Here is a 21824-nt window from a genome sequence, read left to right as displayed (position 1 = left end):
TAAGTGAGCCAGTACCTTCAGCAGCCATACATGCCCAGGCCATAACCCCCCCACCACCGTGTTTCACAGATGAGGTGGTATGCTTTGCATCTTGGGCAGTTCCTTCTCTCCTCCATACTTTGCTCTTGCCATCACTCTGGTAGAAGTTAATCTTCATCTCATCTGTCCACAGGACCTTTTTTCCAGAACAATGGTTGCTCTTTTAAGTACTTCTTGGCTAACTATAACCTGGCCATCCTATTTTTGCGGCTAACCAGTGGTTTGCATCTTGCAGTGTAGCCTCTGTATTTCTGTTCATGAAGTCTTCTGCGGATAGTGGTCCTTGACAAATCCACCCCTGAAGCATGTTCTGATCTGTCGGACAGGTGTTTGAGGATTTTTTAAGGATCTGTCCTGTACCACCCTATCTACTTGCACTCCCAGATCCCTCTACAAAACTCACCAGACCCCGACCATTCCCTGTGTAGGTACTGCCCATGTTATACTTTCGAAAATGCAACGACATTTCTCTTTATTAAATTCCATCAACCATTCTTCGGTCCACCTAGCCAACCGATCAAGGTCCTGCTGCAATTTTTGACATCTATCTTTGCTATCTTCTATACCACCTATCATCATGATACCACATATCATCCGCAAACTTGCTAACCTTGCCATGTACATTCTCATCTATTCACTCGTATAGATGACAAACAGTAATTAGCAATGTTACAAAATTTTGAGATTTTAAAAATCAAGTCTGCAATTTATCCCATCAGATAAAGCATAAAAAGAAGTTTAATTTGACACCTAATTCACTTTCATATCTCAAGTATTTAAACGTTATGGCCATTTTCATACTCGGAAATTAGCATCTTGTTCCATCTCTGGAACTCTCTGCCACAGAGGGTAGTTGAGGCCAGTTCATTGGCTATATTTAAGAGGGAGTTAGATGTGGCCCTTGTGGCTAAGGGGATCAGAGGGTATGGAGAGAAGGCAGGTACGGGATACTGAGTTAGATGATCAGCCATGATCATATTGAATGGCGGTGCAGGCTCGAAGGGCCGAATGACCTACTCCTGCACCTAATTTCTATGTTTCTATGTTCCCTATTGATTTTCTATGGACATAACAAAAAAACTGTGATCGTGGAGTCAAAAGCCCATAACTTTCTTAAAAATTAAGAGAACTGAATGAAATTTTCAGTTATCATAGATTGAAGCATTCTGAAACAAATATAAATCAATCTTACTTGGATGACCTGAAATTATCCTTCCTATAATTTGGCGACCAAAATCCCATGTACATTGGCCTCACCAATGCCTTGTACCCAGATTTGGCGTGCTAGGCGCAGACTCAATGAATCATGGCTTTTCGGTACATCGAGGTGAGCCAAATACGTCACAAGGCTAAGGCACTGATACCAAAGCATATAATTAGTTAGTTACCCAATTGGAGCTAATTTCAAACTTCAATTACTAGATCTAAACATCTATCCATTTCTTAATAAATGATTAACATTTTTAAATAGCCTAAGTGTCCAAATAATATTCACAAATAATTCACAATAAAACATGATTTTTAAATCTCATTTACATTAATTTATAGGCCAAATGGAAGGAATTTAGTGTTCAATTGCTGTAAATTAAAGTCCATTTAAATCAGCTTTCTAGTGGGATCCTGTGAACGCGCTGGTTTAGAACGTTCACATTGCGCTAGATTTGTGCCCTCAAATGCCCAGAAAAATACTGCGGGATATAATGGGCCCAAAATGAGCTACTCGCAACTTTAAACTTTGTATAAAGGGATCTTAAGAAGCCCTTTTTAATGTAAAAATAAACAGCCTACCTTCTGTTGTCTGCTGTATGAGACCCTGCCGGTTGCCGGTGGTCGCGGGTTTAGAGGTTAATTTTTAAACTACTACAACAATTATATAAAGCCTTTAAAACTAATAATAGCTAAAGCGACGGAATATTCCAGCGATTTTCCGTTAATAATTAACTAGGCTGAACATCCTCGATTGGAACAGCCTAGGGAAAATCGCGTTTTAAACCCGCCCCCCTCTAAACGGCGCCAAAATCGCGCACACCCGCAGCGACAGATTTTCAGCGACGCTTCAGGTAGGCTTTGCAACATACCTACAGTAATGGGTCCAGCACCAAACCCTAAGATACACCACTGGTCACAGACCTCCAGTCTGAGAAGCAAACTTCCACCATCGCCCTCTGCTTCCTTCCACGAAGCCAATTTTCTATTCGTTCAGCTATCTCTCCTTGAATCCCATGCAATCTAAATTCTAATGCATTTTGATTTTAGTAATTTGAAACTAATATATTTATTCAATTAAATTATATGTGATTTGTATTTTATTCCTCACTATGAACCATCAAGTAACCCTGCTGCAGTATATTGATGAGCTTTGCACCTGAATGTACTCCCTTTTTCTTGGGCAGGTTATTCCTCTTTCTCAAAGAAGTGGCATTCTTGAATGGTGTGCAGGAACCACGCCCATTGGGGAATATCTGGTTGACCCAAATGAAGGAGCCCATAAGAGGTATCGACCAAGCGACTGGAGCAGCCTAGAATGCAGGAAGAAAATGTCTGTGAGTCACAACTAGATTCTTGAAAACTTCTGTTTTTGAAGTTATTTAAGAATTGTAGTGCATTCGAATGTGATTGTCTTAACATTTTATGGAACTGGTCATATATCTAGGTGTAAGTCCATCTGCAATACTTAATATTTCATACATGTGATATTGTTCAGAGTGTTCTCGCTATTTCTTGAAACTGATACCCTTCAGAGGGAAAAGATAAGAGAATAAATTGGCTTAATCCAATAAGAGCCATATCAATATCAAAGAAGCCACAAAGTGTTTTTGTTTTTTTTTAAAAACGTGTCTGGATATTCGACCATGCCATAAGTTTATGCATGGCAGGGCTGAGCTGGTATAACATTCATCAGGAAACCACTTAATCGGTTGCATGCTTACAATTTTAAATTGAGTAATTCTCTGCCAGTGACATCTCAATAGAGGAAAATCTGTAGATAAGTGACCATGAAGTGAATAGTCATGTTTAATGTCATTGCTGCACATGGAATTGGGAGTTTGTGACATTGTGAAAGTATGGACCTCAACTAGAAACGCAGGACTTGAGGAAAAAAGGACAGCCTTTATTCTTATGAGTGCAGGAGGTTAAGGATGATCTTATAGAGGTGTATAAGAGGTGTATCCGGTAGGCGGCGCGGCTCTGGCCAGCAGCGGCCTCTGCAGCCTGTCCGCGTTTTTGTTATTTTTTGTCTGTGTTTCTGTGTAGTTTTTTGTTATTTTATGTTGGGGTGTGTGTGTGGGGGGATGGGGGTGGGAAACTTTTTGAATCTCTCCCTGCACTGGAGACCCGACCTTTTCTCGTCGGGTCTCAGGTGTCGTTGAGGCCGCAACGAGGAGCGGCCTCCAACGGGAAGAAGCCGGGGACTCTGGTGCTACTCACCGTTGCCGTCGCGGAGCTGGCCGAGACCGGAGCGGGTGGAGCGGTGGAGGAGCGCTGCTGCTGCTGCTGCTGCCGATGCCGCTGCTGCTGCTGAGTCGGAGGCTGCTACTGCGGGTCTGCGGACGGCTCGGACGACCCCGCGCGGCTCCCTGGAGGGAGACCGCTTTTCGGGGCTGCTGCAACGGCGAATTCTCCCGCCCGTGTTGCGGGGTCGAAGAGCTCCTGGAGCGGGGCCTCACAGCACTGCCCCGCGCGGCTGGAACGGCCGCGGGACTTTGCGAGCGCACACCGGGGGCTCCAACATCAAGACCCGGTGTGCGACCTCGCACCACCCGGCGTGGCTTTAATGGCCGCGGGACAATCGCCATCGCCAGCCGGGGGCTTTGACTTTGACTGTGACATCGGGGGGGGGGGGGAGAGTGCAGTGGAGAGATAAGTTTTTTTTTGGCCTTCCATCACAGCAATGTGATGGATGTTTATGTTAAATGTAATTATGTTGTGTCTGGGGTCTATTTGTGTGTAATGTATGGCTGCAGAAACGGCATTTCGTTTGGACCCCCAGGGGTCCAAATGACAATTAAATTGACTCTTGACTCTTGACTCTCTTGAAAATCATGAGGGTTAATAGGGTGAACGCTCAGACTTGTTGTGGCCATTTCTTAAATACCCTATCAATTCAGGGCGTACATTAAATGCCGGATTTCCCAGTGACACCCGCATTGTGTGATTTTAAACGCGATTAAACTATTTCCCATTGAGTGGAAAAATGAGTACAGACAACCTTTGTTATTGACGATTGTCCACCATAACCGAATAAGTGATTGGTTCCGACCACCGAACGGTCACTCCATGAAACAACGACGTTGTCAAATAGAAAGTTCCTTTCAACAGCTAAAAATGCATTTTTGTTACTGCGTTAAAAATACTAAAGGCTATGAGTAAATTAATGTCATTGCTCAAGTGTTCATCGAAGCAACTGCTTGTCAATTTCTACAGCATTCCGCAGTGTAGCTAGCAGCCTGTGTTCTTAAAGAGACAGTGGTGTCTGATTACTGTAGGGATGCTCCATCTGCTATGACCGAAACCCATTGTAAAGAGGTCCATAATAACGACAGTAGATTGTATGTTACAGACTAGAATCTATGGATGCCTACTCTCTCATTAGATGGTGGGAAAAATAGAAAAATAGTTTTAGATAAGAGTAATTTATCAATCCATCAGCACCAAATGCTATATCATAACATATGATTCATTACAGGAAGCACAGAAACTGAGCTTTGAAGGTAAATATCAAGTCTTCATGGATGTCTGTAAGAATTTCCGGCCTGTCTTCCGATATTTCTGTATGGAGAAGTTTTTGGATCCAGCCGTTTGGTTTGAAAAGCGTCTTGGATACACTCGAAGTGTGGCTACGTCTTCAATTGGTATGTCACTGTTTATTCTTGTATTGTGAGTTGAAAACATGCTTCTCAGATTATTGCACATATGTAATTCTAAGTTTTGGAACCCTTATCAATAAACCTCATGGATTTTATTGCCCAGTACTGGAGATGTAGAGTCACACAGTGTGGAAACAGGCCCTTCGGCTCAACTTGCCTATGCCGACCAGTGTGCGCCATGTACACCAGTCCCACCTGCATGCGTATGGCCCATATTACTTTAAACCTATCTTATCCACGTAACTGTCTAAATGATTCTTAAATGTTCTGATAGTACCTGCCTCAACTAACTCCCCCGGCGGTGTTTTACATACACCTACCACCCTTTGTGTATAAAAAAAAAAAAAGTTGCCCTGCAGATTTCTATGACATCTTTACCCACTCACCTTAAACCTATATCCTCTGATTCTCGATTCCCAGTCCATGAGCTGAATTGTCCAACCCAAGGATGGGGAGTAAATGTCAGTGTTTAATTTGTGCCCCGATTGGGTCAGTGGAATGCCTCTTGATCAACAAACTACCCACCTTCCGTACACCCGCCTGCTGGTGAACCAACTCCCCAACCTTGTCACTGGGACTAGACTGTCACACCTCTGCGCCAAGAACTTTCCTGTGCATTTGAATTGATGATTGGTGTGAAGCCTCTATCAGAGGGAGATTTAGACTATAGAGATACAGGGTGTAAACAGGCCCTTCGGCCCACCAAGTCAGTGCCGACCAGTGATCACCCCATATACTAGCACTATCCGACGCACCATGAACTTTTTTTTTTCCGTTTTTGCAAAAGTCATTAACTTACAAACCTGTACGTCTTTAAAGTGTGGGGGGAAACCAGAGCACCCGGAGAAAACCCATGCGGTCACAGGGGGGGACGTACAAACACCCTACAGAGAGTACCAGTGGTCAGGCGGAAATCCCAGGGGGCATGAGGGGGACACACGTCCCACCCCCGTCCCACCCCCCATGTTTTGAGAGGTGGAAGACAATCCCCCCCATGTTTTGTAACCCGGATTTTGAAATTCGGTGAATAAAAGCATATTAAAAAAAACCCGCATTCCGCGAGACAGTGGGGGTGGGACTGATGATCGAGGGCGCTGAATGGACGAGAGAGACATTGGTCAGCAGGCAGTGGGGGGGGACATGATGATTCAGCGTGATGATTGGAGGAGAGAGGTGTCTGTCAGAGGCCGAAGTAGGGGGGCGCGGGACCAAAGATCATAGAGCGAGTAACAGACGCTTTCTAAGTACTGAATGCCCGTTCGCGAGGCCTTTCATCGCCCGGCGCGGTTTAAAATCGGCTGCGGGATCTTCCATAGCCCCGCGGTCAGGCAGTCTAACTGCTGCATCGAAGCGATCGAGGCACCCGATGCTGAAGCCCCCGTCGGGCGATGGAAGATCCCGTGGCCGATTTTAAGCCGCGCCAGACGATGAAAGGCCCCGCGAACAGTTCGATTCAAGCCCCACAATTCGGGGCGGACAAGCCTGCTGTTGCTGGAGTTCAGAGTCGGTCACCAACCCGGTCAGCTCCCGATGTTACCGTCCACAGGGCCCACGGACGAAGCCACGCGTTTGTATGCCTGCGGCCACCAAAATCCCCCCCCCCCCCCCCCGTTTTGATAGCGATTTCCGCCCCTGGAACCTGGGTCTCATGCCCTGCAAAGCAGCAACTCTCCTGCTGCACCACTTTGCCTCCTTAATCTGGGGATCTTGGGAACGTGTACAGCCTCTAGCTCAGACTGGTGTGAAGGCGAGGAAGAGTTTTGTGCTGTACTGTTCTATGACTGCAAAATTGTTGTTACATCAAATAGATAATGGTAATTGTAGTTTACTTTCCCGTTATTAACACAGTAATTTTCTTTATTGCAGTTTGCTACATTGTCGGTCTTGGTGACAGACACGTACAGAACATCCTCATAGATGAAGAGTCAGCTGAACTTGTGCACATAGATCTGGGTAAGCCGTTAGTAATCTCAGTGTTCGTGTCTGCATATTCAGCCATTCAAAATCAATTAGCATTTACGCTTCTAACTGAACTTGCAGAGAAATCAATGCAGTTTCAAGTGAATATTTCCACTAGGTGTCTGAAAATTGACCTGAATGCAGCAAGTGTTAAGTGAAGCATTAACTTTAATATGTGTATCCTTGTCAATGAGGCATCAAGGAAGCAGTCAAGATCCTGCAATGGTCTCCTGAATAGTCATAATATTGATGTTTAGTATTCCTAGAATCATAGACCCATACAGCATGGAAATAGGTCCTTTGGCCCAACTTGGGCTACTCATTTACCTGCATTTGACCCATATCCATCTAGACAATTCCTATCCATATATCTGTCCAATGTTTTTTGAAAGTCATAATTGTATCCGTTCCTATATCTTCCTTTGGCAACTTGTTCCACATATCCCTACCCCATCTTCCTCACTCTCCACTATCCCACCCATCTTCATGTCATCTGCTATTTTACTAACGATGTCATCAATTTATTACATTGTCATCCAAATGGTTAATGTCAATCACAAGCAACTTTGAACCCAGCACCAACCATTGTGGCTTCCTGTAGGTTCCATCATCTGTAATATTTTTTTATATTATTCAATGTTAAGAGGTACAATATGTGGCAGTAGTAAGCCCACACTATACTGCTCTTCCAGATATGTAGGTTGCTATCACTCCAGTTTTTTCTGAAACCAATCTCTTAAATGCATCGCAATTTAACATTCAATTTAACTCTTTGAATGACACAGTATTGCCTATAAGTTACATATTTGTGCTTGGGGTGGCTTTAGTCATTTCTCACAGCACATTCTTCACTTCAAATACTGTAGAGGTAACATTATCTCTTTCAGTGGTTTTTATGCAATAATCTTGATTGGATTAGGCCTACATTAGCAAACACATTAACTAATTACTTGCAGTTGTAACTATCACCTTTTAAAAGGGTTTTCTTTTTGACCATTCAGAACCACTGCATATCAGCACACTTTTGTGATTTAATTTAGTTTATTATTGTCACGAGTGCCGAGGTACAGGGAAAAGCTTTTTGTTGCATGCTACCCAGTCAGCAGAAAGACTATATACATGCTTACAATCAAGCCGTCCACTGTGTACAGATACAAGGTAAAGTCAGATTAAAGATAGTTCAAAGGTCTCCAGTGAGGTAGCTGGGAGGTAAGGACCACTTTCCAGTTGGTGCAAGGACAGTTCAGTCTCCTGATAACAGCTGGGAACAAACTGTCCCTGAATCTCCAGATGTGCAGTTTCAAACTTCTTGCCTAATGGGAGAGGGGAGAAGAGGGAGTGACGGGTGAGACTGGTCCTTGATTATTTTGTGCTGGCCTTGCTGAAGCAGCGTGGTGTAGATAGAGTCAATAGAAGGGTGGTTGGTTTGCATGATGGTTGGGGCCACGTCCACAACTGCAATTTTTTGTGGTCTTGGATTTCTTGCGGTCTTGGATGGAGCTGTTCCCAAACCATGCTGTCGTGGATGCGGATAATCATGAGGGGAATGTTAAAGATGCAAGAACTTGTTTTCATTAATGATGATGGGTAACGGGTCACTCATTCACTTGATCTTTATGTTCATTTTTCCCTCAATAGGGGTTGCATTTGAGCAAGGAAAGATTCTTCCCACTCCAGAGACAGTTCCGTTCCGCCTAACTCGGGACATCGTTGATGGAATGGGCATCACTGGTGTGGAGGGGGTTTTCAGGAGGTAATGAATAGAAGCAACTACTGTGTCTTTCACCATATGTTATTGGCCTTACCAAATAAATAGTTTAAAAACTAGAATTCATTACCAGTAATATGTGTAAGTTCATATAACTGCATGCAAAACAGTCTTCCTCCACTTAGTCAAAGGCATAGGACTTACAGCGCCCCCCATGGATACAGGCTCTTCGGCCCAACTTACCCATGCCAGCTAAAGGTGCCCCACCTAAGCTAGTCTTATTCTTCCAGGTTTAGCCCATATAACTGCAGGGGTATTTTTTAGCTGCATTACTTTTCCAGTTAAATAAATCAAAGGTACATGCTCTAGAAAGACTATTATACAGGTACTTTGAAGGTAATAAAGATTTTATGTGCCCATTTATAAAATTGCCAAATATTTGACCATGTTTAATTACAATTCAGAAAGAATTATAGGTGATACGAATCAAATTGAGTTTGTAATACTAAGCATATCCCGTGGTGGTACTGCACTTTAGAAGTCCTTAAGTCCATGGAGCGTTTCTGTCTTCAGTTGTGGCATCAGATGTTTTGTTGCTGAGTAAGGCTGGGTGATTCCTTGCTGACCAGAGGTTAGTCTATGCCAGCGTGCCTCCCCTCTTGGCTGGAGATATGCAGGAGATCAGGAAAGAAAGAAAAATACTCAAGTACAGATCAACAAGAGGGATATATTATTTTTGTCAATGGGTGACACACTGGTGCAGTGGTAGAGTGGTAGAGACCCGGGTTCGATTCTGTTTATGGGTGTTGTCTGCATGGTGTTTGCACATTCTTCCTGTGACCGCGTGGGTTTTCTCGGAGTGCTCCGGTTTCTTCCCGCACATGAAAACTTTGGTACCAGGAGCAACAATTGAGTCATACAGATTCCTGCAATCCTTGAAGTCTAAAGGAACTTGCACAATATTACCAGTTCTGCTTTAAGTGATTGCTGGAAGTACATTGAATATTGTTTTGGAAAGAACTGCAGATACTGGTTTAAATCGAAGGTCGACACAAAATGCTGGAGTAACTCAGCGGGGCAGGCAGCATTTCTGGAGAGAAGGAATGGCTAAGGTTTCGGGTTGAGACCTTTCTTCAGACTATTGAATATTGTTTATCTCAGGAACCATTCTTATACATTGATCTTCATTTCTTATAATCATTAACACGTTTAGGTATAAAATATATATCAGTAAATAAAGTTTGAATATTGCTTGGGATTATTGTACCTTTCACCTACAGTGCCCTCCATAATGTTGGGGACAAAGACTCGTCATTTATTTATTTTCCTCGTACTCCACAATTTGAGATTTGTATTAGAAAAAAAATCACATCTGGTTAAAGTGCACATTGACACATTTTATTAAAGACCGTTTTTATACATTTTGGTTTCACCATGTAGAAATTACAACTTTATTTATACATAGTGCCCCCCATTTCAGGGCACCGTAATGTTTGGGACACGTGGCTTCACTGTCATTTGTAATTGCTCAGGTGTGTTTAATTGCCTCCTTAATGCAGGTATAAGAGAGCTCACAGCACCTAGTCTTTCCTCCAGTCTTTCCATCACCTTGGAAACCTTTATTGCTATTTATCAACATGAGGACCAAATTTGCGCCAATGAAAGTCAAAGAAGCCTTTATGTGACTGAGAAACAAGAATAAAACTGTTAGAGACATCAGCCAAATCTTAGGCTTACCAAAATCAACTGTTTGGAACATCACTAAGAAGAAAGAGAGCACTGGTGAGCTTACTAACCGCAAAGGTACTAGCATGCCAAGGAAGACTTCCAAAGCTGATGACAGAAGAATTCTCTCTAATAAAAATAATTCCCCAAACACCTATGCGACAGATCAGGAGGAGTCTTGAGGTGTTGATTTGTCAATGACTATTGTCCGCAGAAGACTTCATGAACAGAAATACAGAGGCTATACTGCAAGATGCAAACGACTGGTTAGCCGCAAAAATAGGATGGCCGGGTTAGTTTGCCAAGAAGTATTTAAGAGAGCAACCACAGTTCTGGAAAAAGGTCTTGTGAACAGATGAGACAAAGACTAACTTACATCAGAGTGATGGCAAGAGCAAAGTATGGAGGAGAGAAGGAACTGCCCAAGATCCAAAGCATACCACCTCATCTGTGAAACACGGTGGTGGGGATGTTATGGCCTGACCATGTATGGCTGCTGACGTCACTGGATCACTTATCTTCATTGATGATACAACTGCTGATGGTACTAACATAATGGATTCTGAAGTTTATAGACACATCCTATCTGCTCAAGTTCAAACAAATGCCTCAAAACGGTGGTTCATTTTACAGCAAGGCAATGATGCCAAACATACTGCTGAATCAACAAAGGAGTTTTTCAAAGCTAAAAAAGGGTCAATTCTTGAATGGCCAAGTCAATCACCCGATCTGAACCCAATTGAGCATGCCTTTTATATGCTGAAGAGAAAACTGAAGGGAACTAGCCCCCTAAACAAGCATAAGCTAAAGATGGCTGCAATACAGGTCTGGCAGAGCATCTCCAGAGGAGAAACCCAGCAACTGGTGATGTCCATGAATCGCAGACTTCAAGCAGTCATTGGATGCAAAGGATATGCAACAAAATACTAAACAAGACTACTTTCATTTACATGACATTGTTGTGTCCCAAACATTATGGTGGCCTGAAATGGGGGGGACTAAGTATAAACACAGCTGTAATTTCTACATGGTGAAACCAAAATGTGTAAAAATGGCCTGTAATAAAATCTGACAATGTGCACTTTAACCACATGTGATTTTTTATATTACAAATCTCAAATTGTGGCGTACAGAGCCAAATAAATAAATGATGGGTCTTTGTCCCAAACATTATGGAGGGCACTGTAGCCTGTGAAAATGGTATCATACCAACAAAGTTTGTTAGAGCTAATATTAAACAATTTTAAAGGCAAAACACGCAGAAATGCAGATTTGTGCCAGGTCTTCGCTCAAATAAGAAAGATTCCTTATTTGCTGAACAACATCTGCTTGAAATGTTTCATCTCCTCTCCCCATGAAATTGATTCTCAATAATTTGTCTTTAATTTGGATAGATGTTGCACCTGATATCTGCAATGCATGCACTTATTTTTGTATTAGTGAGTAGAACTTGTATACTGAGAAACCAACTTTTCATTTCATGTAAATGCCGACTCGCCTACGGTAATAATTTTATGACGTCCCATTCTTCAGGTGTTGTGAAAAGACGATGGAAGTTATGCGAAGTTCTCAGGAGGCCTTGTTAACAATCCTTGAGGTAATTTTATCAAGCAATCTCACTTTATTGCTCCATTAAATACCACATTTTCACATCCATCCCCGCCCCAGATGCTGCATACATAATAAGCTGGTTGGACTGTCTTTTTTACAAGTTGAGCTTAACTATGCCATGCTTTAGTCATACAGAGTCTTACACTGTGGAAGCAGGCCCTTCAGCCAACTTGCCCACTAATCCTAATGTCCTTATCTATCATACAGTTAAAATAGACATATGGATCACGTGCAGACAGACGTGATTAATCATCTTGGCATTATGTTCAGCATAGACATTATGGGCTGTACGGCCTGTTCCTGTACTGCACTGTTCTATGTTCATCTTTATGCCGTTTTCCCCTCACTCTGCTCCCCACCCAATTTTATATCCTATTTCATTCTAGCTAATAGACAATGGACAATAGGTGCAGGAGTAGGCCATTCAGCCCTTCGAGCCAGCACCGCCATTCAATGTGATCATAACTGATCATCCCCAACCAGTACCCCGTTCCTGCCTTCTCCCCATATCCCCTGACTCCACTATTTTTAAGAGCCCTATGTACCTCTCTCTTGAAAGCATCCAGAGAACCTGCCTTCACCTCCCTCTGAGGCAGAGAATTCCACAGACTCACCACTCTCTGTGAGAAAAAGTGTTTCCTCGTCTCCGTTCTGAATGGCTTACTCCTTATTCTTAAACTGTGGCCCCTGGTTCTGGACTCCCTCAACATCGGGAACATGTTTCCTGCCTCTAGCGTGTCCAAGCCCTTAACAACCTTATATGTTTCAATGAGATCCCCTCTCATCCTTCTAAACTCCAGAGTATACAAACCCAGGTGTTCCATTCTCTCAGCATATGTCAGTCCCGCCATCCCGGGAATTAACCTTGTAAACCTACGCTGCACTCCCTCAATAGCAAGAATGTCCTTCCTCAAATTAGGGGACCAAAACTGCACACAATACTCCAGGTGTGGTCTCACTAGGGCTCTGTACAACTGCAGAAGGACCACTTTGCTCCTATATTTGATTCCTCTTGTTATGAAGGCCAACATGCCATTCACTTTCTTCACTGCCTGCTGTACCTGCATGCTTACTTCCATAGACTGATTGACAAGGACCCCCAGATCCCGTTCTACTTCCCCTTTTCCCAACTTGATGCCATTTAAATAGTAATCTGCCTTCCTGTTTTTGCTATCAAAGTGGATAACCTCACATTTATCCACATTAAACTTCATCTGCCCACTCCCCCATCCTGTCCAAGTCAGCCTGCATTCTCACAGCATCCTCCTCACAGTTCACACTGCCACCCAGTTTTGTGTCATCTGCAAATTTGCTAATATTACTTTGAATCCTTTCATCCAAATCATTGATGTATATTGTAAATAGCTGCGGTCCCAGCATCAAGCCTTGTGGTACCCCACTAGTCACTGCCTGCTGTTCTGAAAGGGACCCGTTAATCCCTACTCCTTGTTTCCTGGCTGCCAACCACTTCTCTATCCATGTCAGCACTCTACCTCCAATACCATGTGCCCTAATTATGCCCACAAATCTTCTATGTGGGACCTTATCAAATGCTTTCTGGATGTCCAGGTACACTACATCCAATAAAACCAATAGTTTTCTTTTTCAGTGCCGAGTAATTCTGTAAATACCCAATTACCATTCTTCCATCTTACACAATGACTGCTCTGTCTCCAAATTGGGTTTTTTTTCTGTTAAGATCCTAGAACATGTTGTTGTTCACTTCCAGTTCCACACCCATCTCTGCCCAAATTTATTTTTGCGTTCCTTCCGTCCATTTCTACGTTGTATCTCTAAACTAAACTAAATACTCTCTCTTGGGGAAAATAAAAGAGTAGCCTCTTGAATCTTGTTTAAACCTTCCCTTCTCCCCTTAAACCTATGCTTTCTAGAGTTTGACATTTCCGCTCTGGGAGCAAGACTGACTCTCGACCCTATTCAGGCGTCACGGTGGCGCAGCAGTCGAGTTGCTTCCAGCACCGGAGACCTGATTCGATCCTGACTACGGGTGCTGTCTGTACGGAGTTTGTATATTCTCCCCGTGACTGTGTGGGTTTCCTCCGAGATCTTTGGTTTCCTCCCACACTCGAAAGATGTACAGTGTTGTGGGTTAATAGGCTTTGTATAACAGTAAATCATCGCTAGAGTATGTATGATAGTGTTGATGTGCGGGGATCGCTGGTCGGCATGGACTCGGTGGGCCAAAGATTCTGTTTCCGTGCTGTGTCTCTAAACTAAACTAAACTATATATCTCTCGTATTTTTATAAATTTCTATCAGGTCCTCGGCATACAACACTCCAGAGAAAGTGATCAAAGTTTTCCCAACCAATCCTACTGACGTCTTAATGTCAATTCAAAATGAGAGCAAAATCTTTATGAAGATATGATTCTGTCTTTAATCTTTTGTCCTTTCCTCTACATTCATGCTTTGTAGGTGCTGCTATATGACCCTCTTTTTGATTGGACCATGAATCCTTTAAAAGCACTTCACCTACAACAGAGGCCTGAAGATACAGACCTTCATTCCACGTTGAACAACTCTGTGGCTGGGGACGACAACGAATGTGATGGAAAGATTACGTAAGGATCAGTATGGTTTAAGATATGTAATGATCAATGCCAGAGGTTTTAAGCTCATTTTATCCATTCTATTAAGGAGCAATTGCTTGCTGGTGTCACTAATTTTGCAAACAAGCTATTTCTAATGTTGAGCATCATGGGAAGAGTTGTTGAGAAGATGCAAAGAATAAAATAATGTAGATAAAATTATTTTGAAAAATGAAGAAATACTCAAATAGCTGGGATTGTGGTGTGAAGGATGGAGGGAAGTGTCAAACCACAGGTTTTCTACAGCATGTTGCCAGAGTTTACCCTTGACATTCATATTATTCCCATAATTTGCAGCCTATTAGGTTGAACATGTGTTATGACAATGTATGTGTAGAAAGGAACTGCAGATGCTGGTTTATACCAAAGATAGGTACGAAGTGCTGGAGTAACTCAGCAGGTCAGGCAGTATCTCTGGAGAAAATGGATGGGTGATATTTTGGGTTGGAACCCTTTTTCATACTGAAATAGAGGAAAGAGAACTGGAGATAGGTAAACGCCAGAGCAAATCGGGACCGGTAACAGATAACCAAGGAAAGGTGGAGCCCATAATAGCTCATTGTTTGCTGGAGAAGAGGTGATAACGAAGGTACACAGGGATACAAACAGTGGACCTAATAGGATGACCAGGGGGGGAGAAGGGGGGAGAGTGAATGCAAGGGTTATGTGAAATTAGAGAAATCAACCTCATACCGACCGCTGGTTTGTAACCTGCTCAAGCGAAATGTGAGGTGCTGTTCCTCCAATTTGCATGTGGCCTCACTCTGATAGTGGAGGAGGCCCCGGACAGAAAGGCCAGTGTGGGAATGGGAAGGGGAGTTAAAATGTTTGGCACACTGCCCACTTTCGCTTTACACTTGAAAGGAACATTGCAATCGCAAAAATGATAGATTTGGGAGTTGGTATCATGTTTGGCATAGTCTTTGTGGATTGAAGGGCCTGATCCTGTGCTATATTATTCCATGCTCATAAAGGTTTGGTAACATAACTTTTAACTTATAAAGCCAACAATCCTGCATGTCATTTCTTAGAGCACTCTTTTTCTAATGGCATGAAAGCTAATGTAAATGCAGAGAATTCTATCTTCCCATCCTTCCAACCAGAATAAATAATTTCACGGTTTCTGCATTAAATTTCACTGACCATGTGACTCCGAATTTTACCAGTCTGTCTGCATTCTCCTAACGTTTGTTATTATCCTCCTTACTGTGCACTTAGAAATAATATCCCATGTATAAATTCATATGTTAAAATCTGAAATTATACATGGGGTATACATACTATTATTTTGTATCATATAAGAATATTATATAATAATATAATAATTATATAGTATTGTATATATATTCATGTCAAAATAAGCAATAGAAGCAGGTGTAGCTGATTATCCCCTTGTGCCTGTTTCACCAGTCAACAACATCATGGCTGGATCTTTACTTCAGCACCACTTTCCTGCACCATCAACATATAACCATATAACAATTACAGCACGGAAACAGGCCATCTCGACCCTTCTAGTCCGTGCTGAACACATAATCTCCCCTAGTCCCATATACCTGCGCTCAGACCATAACCCTCCATTCCCTTCCCATCCATATAACTATCCAATTTATTTTTAAATGATAAAAATGATCTCTTGTATCATAAACTAAAACTCGATGATAAAGCTCGATCATAAACTAAACTTCAGCAAATTCAATGGGCTGAATGGCCTAATTCTGCTCATATGTTTTATGGTCAAAATTCTCATGATTATCTTCAATAAACCCAATGAAATAATCGCCAAAGCCGCTCTCAGTGAAGAGTTACAAAATGTCACTACCCTCTGTGTGCAAGAACTTTTTTTTTTTCATTTTTATCTTGAATTATCTTGTTGATCCTTATTAAGAGTCTGTGATTCCTGGTGCCAGACACATCGAGAAGGGGAACATAATTCCCTACATCCACCCTGTTAAGCCTCATTAGAATGTTGAATTTTTCAATGGGATTATCTCTTAGCACTGACCTTGGGAGGTGGATGGATTGGCAGGAAATTGGGGGTGGGGAGAGGGGCTGGAAGATATTGATGGCACATCTCTTTAGGGATTAGCGTTGATATTGGTCTGCTAAACTTTGAATTACCTCGAGATTTTTATAATAAAGGTCGCAAATGGTTCAATGGCACAACGGTAGAGTTGCTGCCTTGCAGTGCCAGAAACCTGGTCCATACTGACTACAGGTGCTGTTTGTGAATTCTCCCTTTGACCTCGTGGGTTTTCTCCAGGTGCTTTGTTTTGCTCCCACATTCCAAAGATGTGCAGGTTTGTAGGTTAATTGGCTTCTGTAAATTGCCCCTCGTGTGTAGGATGTAAAGGTGGGATAACATAGAACTAGTGTACAGGTATTTGAAGATCAGTGTAGACTTGGTGGGCCGAAGGGCCTGTTTCTCTAAACAAAACTTGTGTCTTGCATTTAAAGTACCTGCCTCAGATCCATGGTCATCTGCCATATTTTCTTTCAACAGTGATGACAAGAGCATCAACAAAGTGGCAGAACGTGTCTTTCTGAGACTTCAGGAGAAATTGAAGGGCGTTGAAGAAGGTGCAGTCCTCAGTGTTGGTGGGCAGGTGAACCTACTCATACAACAAGCCAGAGACCCAAAGAATCTCAGTCGGCTCTTTCCCGGCTGGCAGCCTTGGGTATAATCAGAGAATTAATGGGGTTTAGAAGTACTCTATGGTTCTGCTGAACTTAAGGTTATTTTTGTTCTAAAGCACAAATGTACCAGCTGTAAAATATTTCTGCGTATGTATAAATCTGTACTTCCAGTTGAAGTATTTGTCACATGCTTCAAATTAGTTATTTTCCATTTTAATTAACTGGTAATAGATATCAACTTTCTTCCAATAATGATATGAGGTAGCACTCGAATAACAGATATCCTCTGATATCCCAAGAAGCAATTCAACTATGTCAAGGGCAAAAAACATGCAAGGGCTCTTGTAGTTAATTATTCAGTGTCAAACTCGGGCGCTTTCATGCCTAGATTGCCATAATGATAGCTTTCAAACCAAAACAAAATACTTTTGTAAAGGTTGCTGCTGATTCCCTGTGTTTTGTATGCATATTTGGCTGAATTTCCTACTCTCTGCAAAGGACATTCAGGAGACTGTGAATCACAGAATCAAGTCTTGAATCTCTGGCCTGATCATCGTTTCTCATTGGTACTTTGGGTTCAGTGAATTTACTCTGTCACATGCAACTTACTCTCGGGTAGAAAGGAAATGTTTGCATTTCTAGAGACGTTATGTCTCTAAATTGTTTTTTTTAATAATTATTCACTCATCGGAAACAAGCAAAGATGTTTCGGCAAAACTAATATCAGCTGTAGTGATGTATAATTAGTCAATGTCATACTATTAAAATACAAAGATTTTCATTTTGTACAGACATAAAAATTTGACTAATTGAAATGTTCAAATTTAATTTTAGTCCACAGTGCAGTTTGAAACTCTAAGGAACTTTGATCAACTGCACATTAGATTTAATTATTTGTGCCTCCTGGAAGTTGTAAATTGTGTTTATAATCGAAACTAAATCTGTAATGGAGTTGTCTGATCTGATATTTCCATTATGTGTTAGAAAGCTCCTTATCTACACTTGGATAAAAGGCATTTTGTGTGTATCAGCCTATGCAGAGCATTTTACCTTTAGGATCAAAAGCCATTTTACTTGATAAGGATGTATGTCCAATTGTGAAAGATTTAAAAAAAATAAAAAATACTGCCATGATATTTGTAAACAAGAGATTCACACAATATGTAATCCAAGATCATCTTTAATCAATTTGTCAACTATAGCAGTACAGTAGATTGTTAGTTGTCAGAGCATCCTGACTGCTTCCAGAACTGAGCAGTGTAGGAAGTGGGTGTTAATATAAATGGCACAGTAAGGTGGGGTTAGTGATGCTAACCTATTATGATTGGATGTCATGCATAAGCTAATCTACATCCTTCCCCCTAAAGAGTAAGTATAGTGAGCACACATGCCATAAGAATTAGACAAATTCACCATATCTATCGGGCGGTCTACTAATACGACCCGAACGTGTGCGGACCAAACCCTCTCCTCCTTCACCGGAAAGATTAGAGGGAGAGGGTGAACCTGGAAGCGAGCAAGTAGCGGGGGACACCAGTGGTGGCCGACAGGGGAAGCATGCAGGAGGGGTAGACCCGTGGTTAGTCATAGCCGCTGGTCGTGGAGGAGTGTGGGACGTGCTGGGGCTGGTGGAAGGTAGGGCAGCAGGCGGCTGGAACTGAAGCGGTGGAGCATAAGGACCGGCCGGTGGGGGACGGGGTTCCTTCACGGCAAGCAAATGTTGGCGACTTCTGCGGTATACGGTACCATCATAGTCCACAAGGTCTATACAATATAAATCTTGTTATAAATACAAAACTTTTTTTTCCTTTTGCATTTTAGCACTCTTCCACATATTCGCCAAAATTGATTAGTGGAGCCAGGAAGTTTAGGCTCTAAAAACTCTAAAATAGGCAGGCAAAAAGGCACAATAAAATTACCAAGAAGGCACAAAAAGGGCATTTATTTACATAAAAAGGCATGTATTTCCACCCCCAAGATATGGTTAAAAATGATAATATAAATATATTCTACATTAAATGACCAAAGTTGCCTGGTTGCACATCATTACTCGCATTTTTTTCAAATGATCTGGTGTTAATATCCTTCAGTGAAAAACATTTCTACCTCAGCTGAGGTCACTGGTACATACCCGAAACAAGCTACAGACTCTATATTAATGTCGATATCTTGTGCATTACAACTGCCTTTGAGAACTTTAAGCTATGTTTTGCATTTCTTCAAGATCTTTGTTACCTAAAATCACTCTCTCATATTTTCCTTGTATGTCTTTACCTACATCGCCAGGAACTTTACGAATATCGTCAGTTACTTTGTTGAAAACCTGTAAGTTATTCACTAATGTTTCGCCACGTTTCTCAAGGGAAGTGTTAGCCTGTGGGAAGTTTGCAAAATTGGAAGCAATAAACACAAGATCGCGGTGGAGGGACTTTTTCTACATGATTTCACTGACGATCCTGACTGCAGCAAATTCTTCTTCAAAACTGTTGACGATTTATTTTATCTTTTCAAAATTTGCAGCGTAGTAGAGTACAGTGGAGAGCCATGTACCGCACCTAGTCAAAACGGGCTGAGGAGATCGCGGAATCTCGGGTGCCATTTCCTTGAACAACTGCACACGTGACAGTGCTTTGAGAAAGATTTTCTTGACATTGGAAACTGGGCAATCGACATTTAGAAACAAGCTACATATGTGCTTGGCAATTCTATGAAGTGCTTGAGCGAAGCATGTCAAATACAACATTTTGGGGAATAAAACCTTAAGAGCATGAGTAGCTTTTTTCATGTAAAGAGCTGCATCAGTCACAAACAGAAGAACATTCTCATGCTTTATACCTTCTGGCCAAAGTACAGCAAGTGAAGATGTAAACAACTGAGCAACAATTGAGCTGTTTGATTTCTCCAATACTTCTAATGTCAACAGATGCTCCTTTGACGGTTGACCTGCCTCCAGTGTACCAATGACCACATTGGCAACATATCTCCCCACAGCATCGGTTGTCTCGTCTATTGAGATCCATATTTTGTTGCATGCAACTTAATCTCTAATTTTCTGCACAACAATGTTGAAGTTGTTGTCAACATAATTTTTCCGTAGTGATGACTCGCTTGGTATATGTTCCTCTGTGTCTTTCTCTAAAAAACCTCTGAGATTTGTTTTCATATATCCACAGTGGAATTCCAGCATCAATGAATGCCTTGCACAGATCACTCGAAAACTCAGATTTACGACTGGAGCCAGCAGTAAATGTAGTGAGGAAACAAGCTTGGGTATTTCGCATGGGTATACACCCCAGCGGTACCAACACTAACTTCTCTAATTGTAGATAGCCCTTGACTTCTGCCCCTCCCCCTTCCCAGCTCTCCTTCTAGTCTCTGCCCGGGCCTTCTTTTTTCGCCTCTTCCTTTCCCCCCCCCCCCCCCACATCAGTCTGATGAAGGGTCTCGACCTGAAACGTTGCCTATTCCTTCTCTCCATAGATGCTGCCTCACCCACTGAGTTCTTCCAGCATTTGTTGTTTACCAGGTCGGAAAGACGGCAACCGGGGCGGAGCGGGTTAGCAGCCCAAACCGCATCCTCTGAGAGGAGGAGACCCAAATCACGCTACAGAAAAACACATGGAAAAATACCCGCAGGGGTGCCCAAGAGGGGGGGAGGATGAGCACCTCAATTTGACGGATCAAAGGTTGACGACTAATGGCAATGGACAACCGACTATGAGTATCAAATGCAGATGTGGTAAGGTTTGCAAGAACAGCCGAGGTCTGAAGATTCACCAGACCCGGATGAAGTGTTTTGTGGGACAGGGAGTGTCACATCGCACAGGTATTTTACCTGGTGAGACGGAGGAGGAGCCGGGCCCGGAATCACCCCTTAGAAGCCCGAAGCTTCCAAGTGGCACAACTAGTCCCTCAGAACAGTTCTCCGGAGAAGGTTCGAGTCAAATGGCCTCAGGCCTGCAAGACGGCAGTCTGGCATCAGTTCGACGAGGACGTCGACAAAGTGCTAGAAGCAACTGCGAAGGGAGACGTGGACCGAAGGCTGCGGACGATGAAGACAATCATCGTCTGCCTAGCTGTGGAAAGGTTTGGAGCAGTGGAGAAGAAGCCGGCCAGAACACCCTTCACCATGAACCAACGAGCAACAAAGATCCACAAGATCCGGCAGGAGCTGAAGTCCCTCAAGAAGCAGTATAAAGAGACCAGGGAAGAGAAGATGCAGGAAGGAAAGAGCCAGGAAGCGAGCATCCTTCATAGCTAACCCCTCCGGCTTCACGAAACAACTGCTAGGGCAGATGCGCAGTGGGAGTTTGGCTTGCTTTAAGTAGGAGATCGATCGGCACATCCAGACCACCTACAGTGACCCCGTCAGGCAGCAGGAGCTGAGCCAGTGGAACATCCTGATAAAACCACCTCTACCCATCAGGGAGTTTGATAGTAGAGAGCCACTCCTGAAAGCAGTCCAGGACGTTGTGAAGAGAGCAAGATCTAGCTCAGTCCCTGGCCCGAGCAGAGTCCATTACAGGGTCTACAAGAACTGTCCCTTGTTACTGAAACGGCTGTGGAAGATCCTGAAAGTCTTCTGGAGGAGAGGGAAAGTGGCGCAGCAGTGGTGATTCGCTGAAGGAGTCTGGATCCCAAAGGAAGAAGATTCCAAGAAGATCGATC

At 42.8% G+C, this 21824-nt stretch overlaps 1 protein-coding gene across 1 annotated transcript in view; it reads left to right on the top strand.

Annotated features, from left to right (window-relative positions):
• atm (ATM serine/threonine kinase) overlaps nt 1-19574 on the top strand; it is a 123193-nt gene extending 103619 nt beyond the window's left edge. The window contains 7 exon segments of the mRNA XM_055637019.1: nt 2433-2582; nt 4727-4892; nt 6774-6860; nt 8505-8619; nt 11833-11896; nt 14347-14492; nt 17023-19574. Of these exon segments, the coding sequence (XP_055492994.1) occupies nt 2433-2582; nt 4727-4892; nt 6774-6860; nt 8505-8619; nt 11833-11896; nt 14347-14492; nt 17023-17203 (909 nt within the window). The 3' untranslated portion in view covers nt 17204-19574.
• Nucleotides 19575-21824: the final 2250 nt, after the last annotated feature.

Source organism: Leucoraja erinacea, chromosome 6 (genome assembly GCF_028641065.1).
Source record: "Leucoraja erinacea ecotype New England chromosome 6, Leri_hhj_1, whole genome shotgun sequence".
In the NCBI taxonomy this organism is placed as follows: Eukaryota; Metazoa; Chordata; class Chondrichthyes; order Rajiformes; family Rajidae; genus Leucoraja; species Leucoraja erinaceus.
The sequence above is the reverse complement of the archived record's forward strand: the minus strand, read 5'-3'. Positions and strand labels throughout refer to the sequence as shown.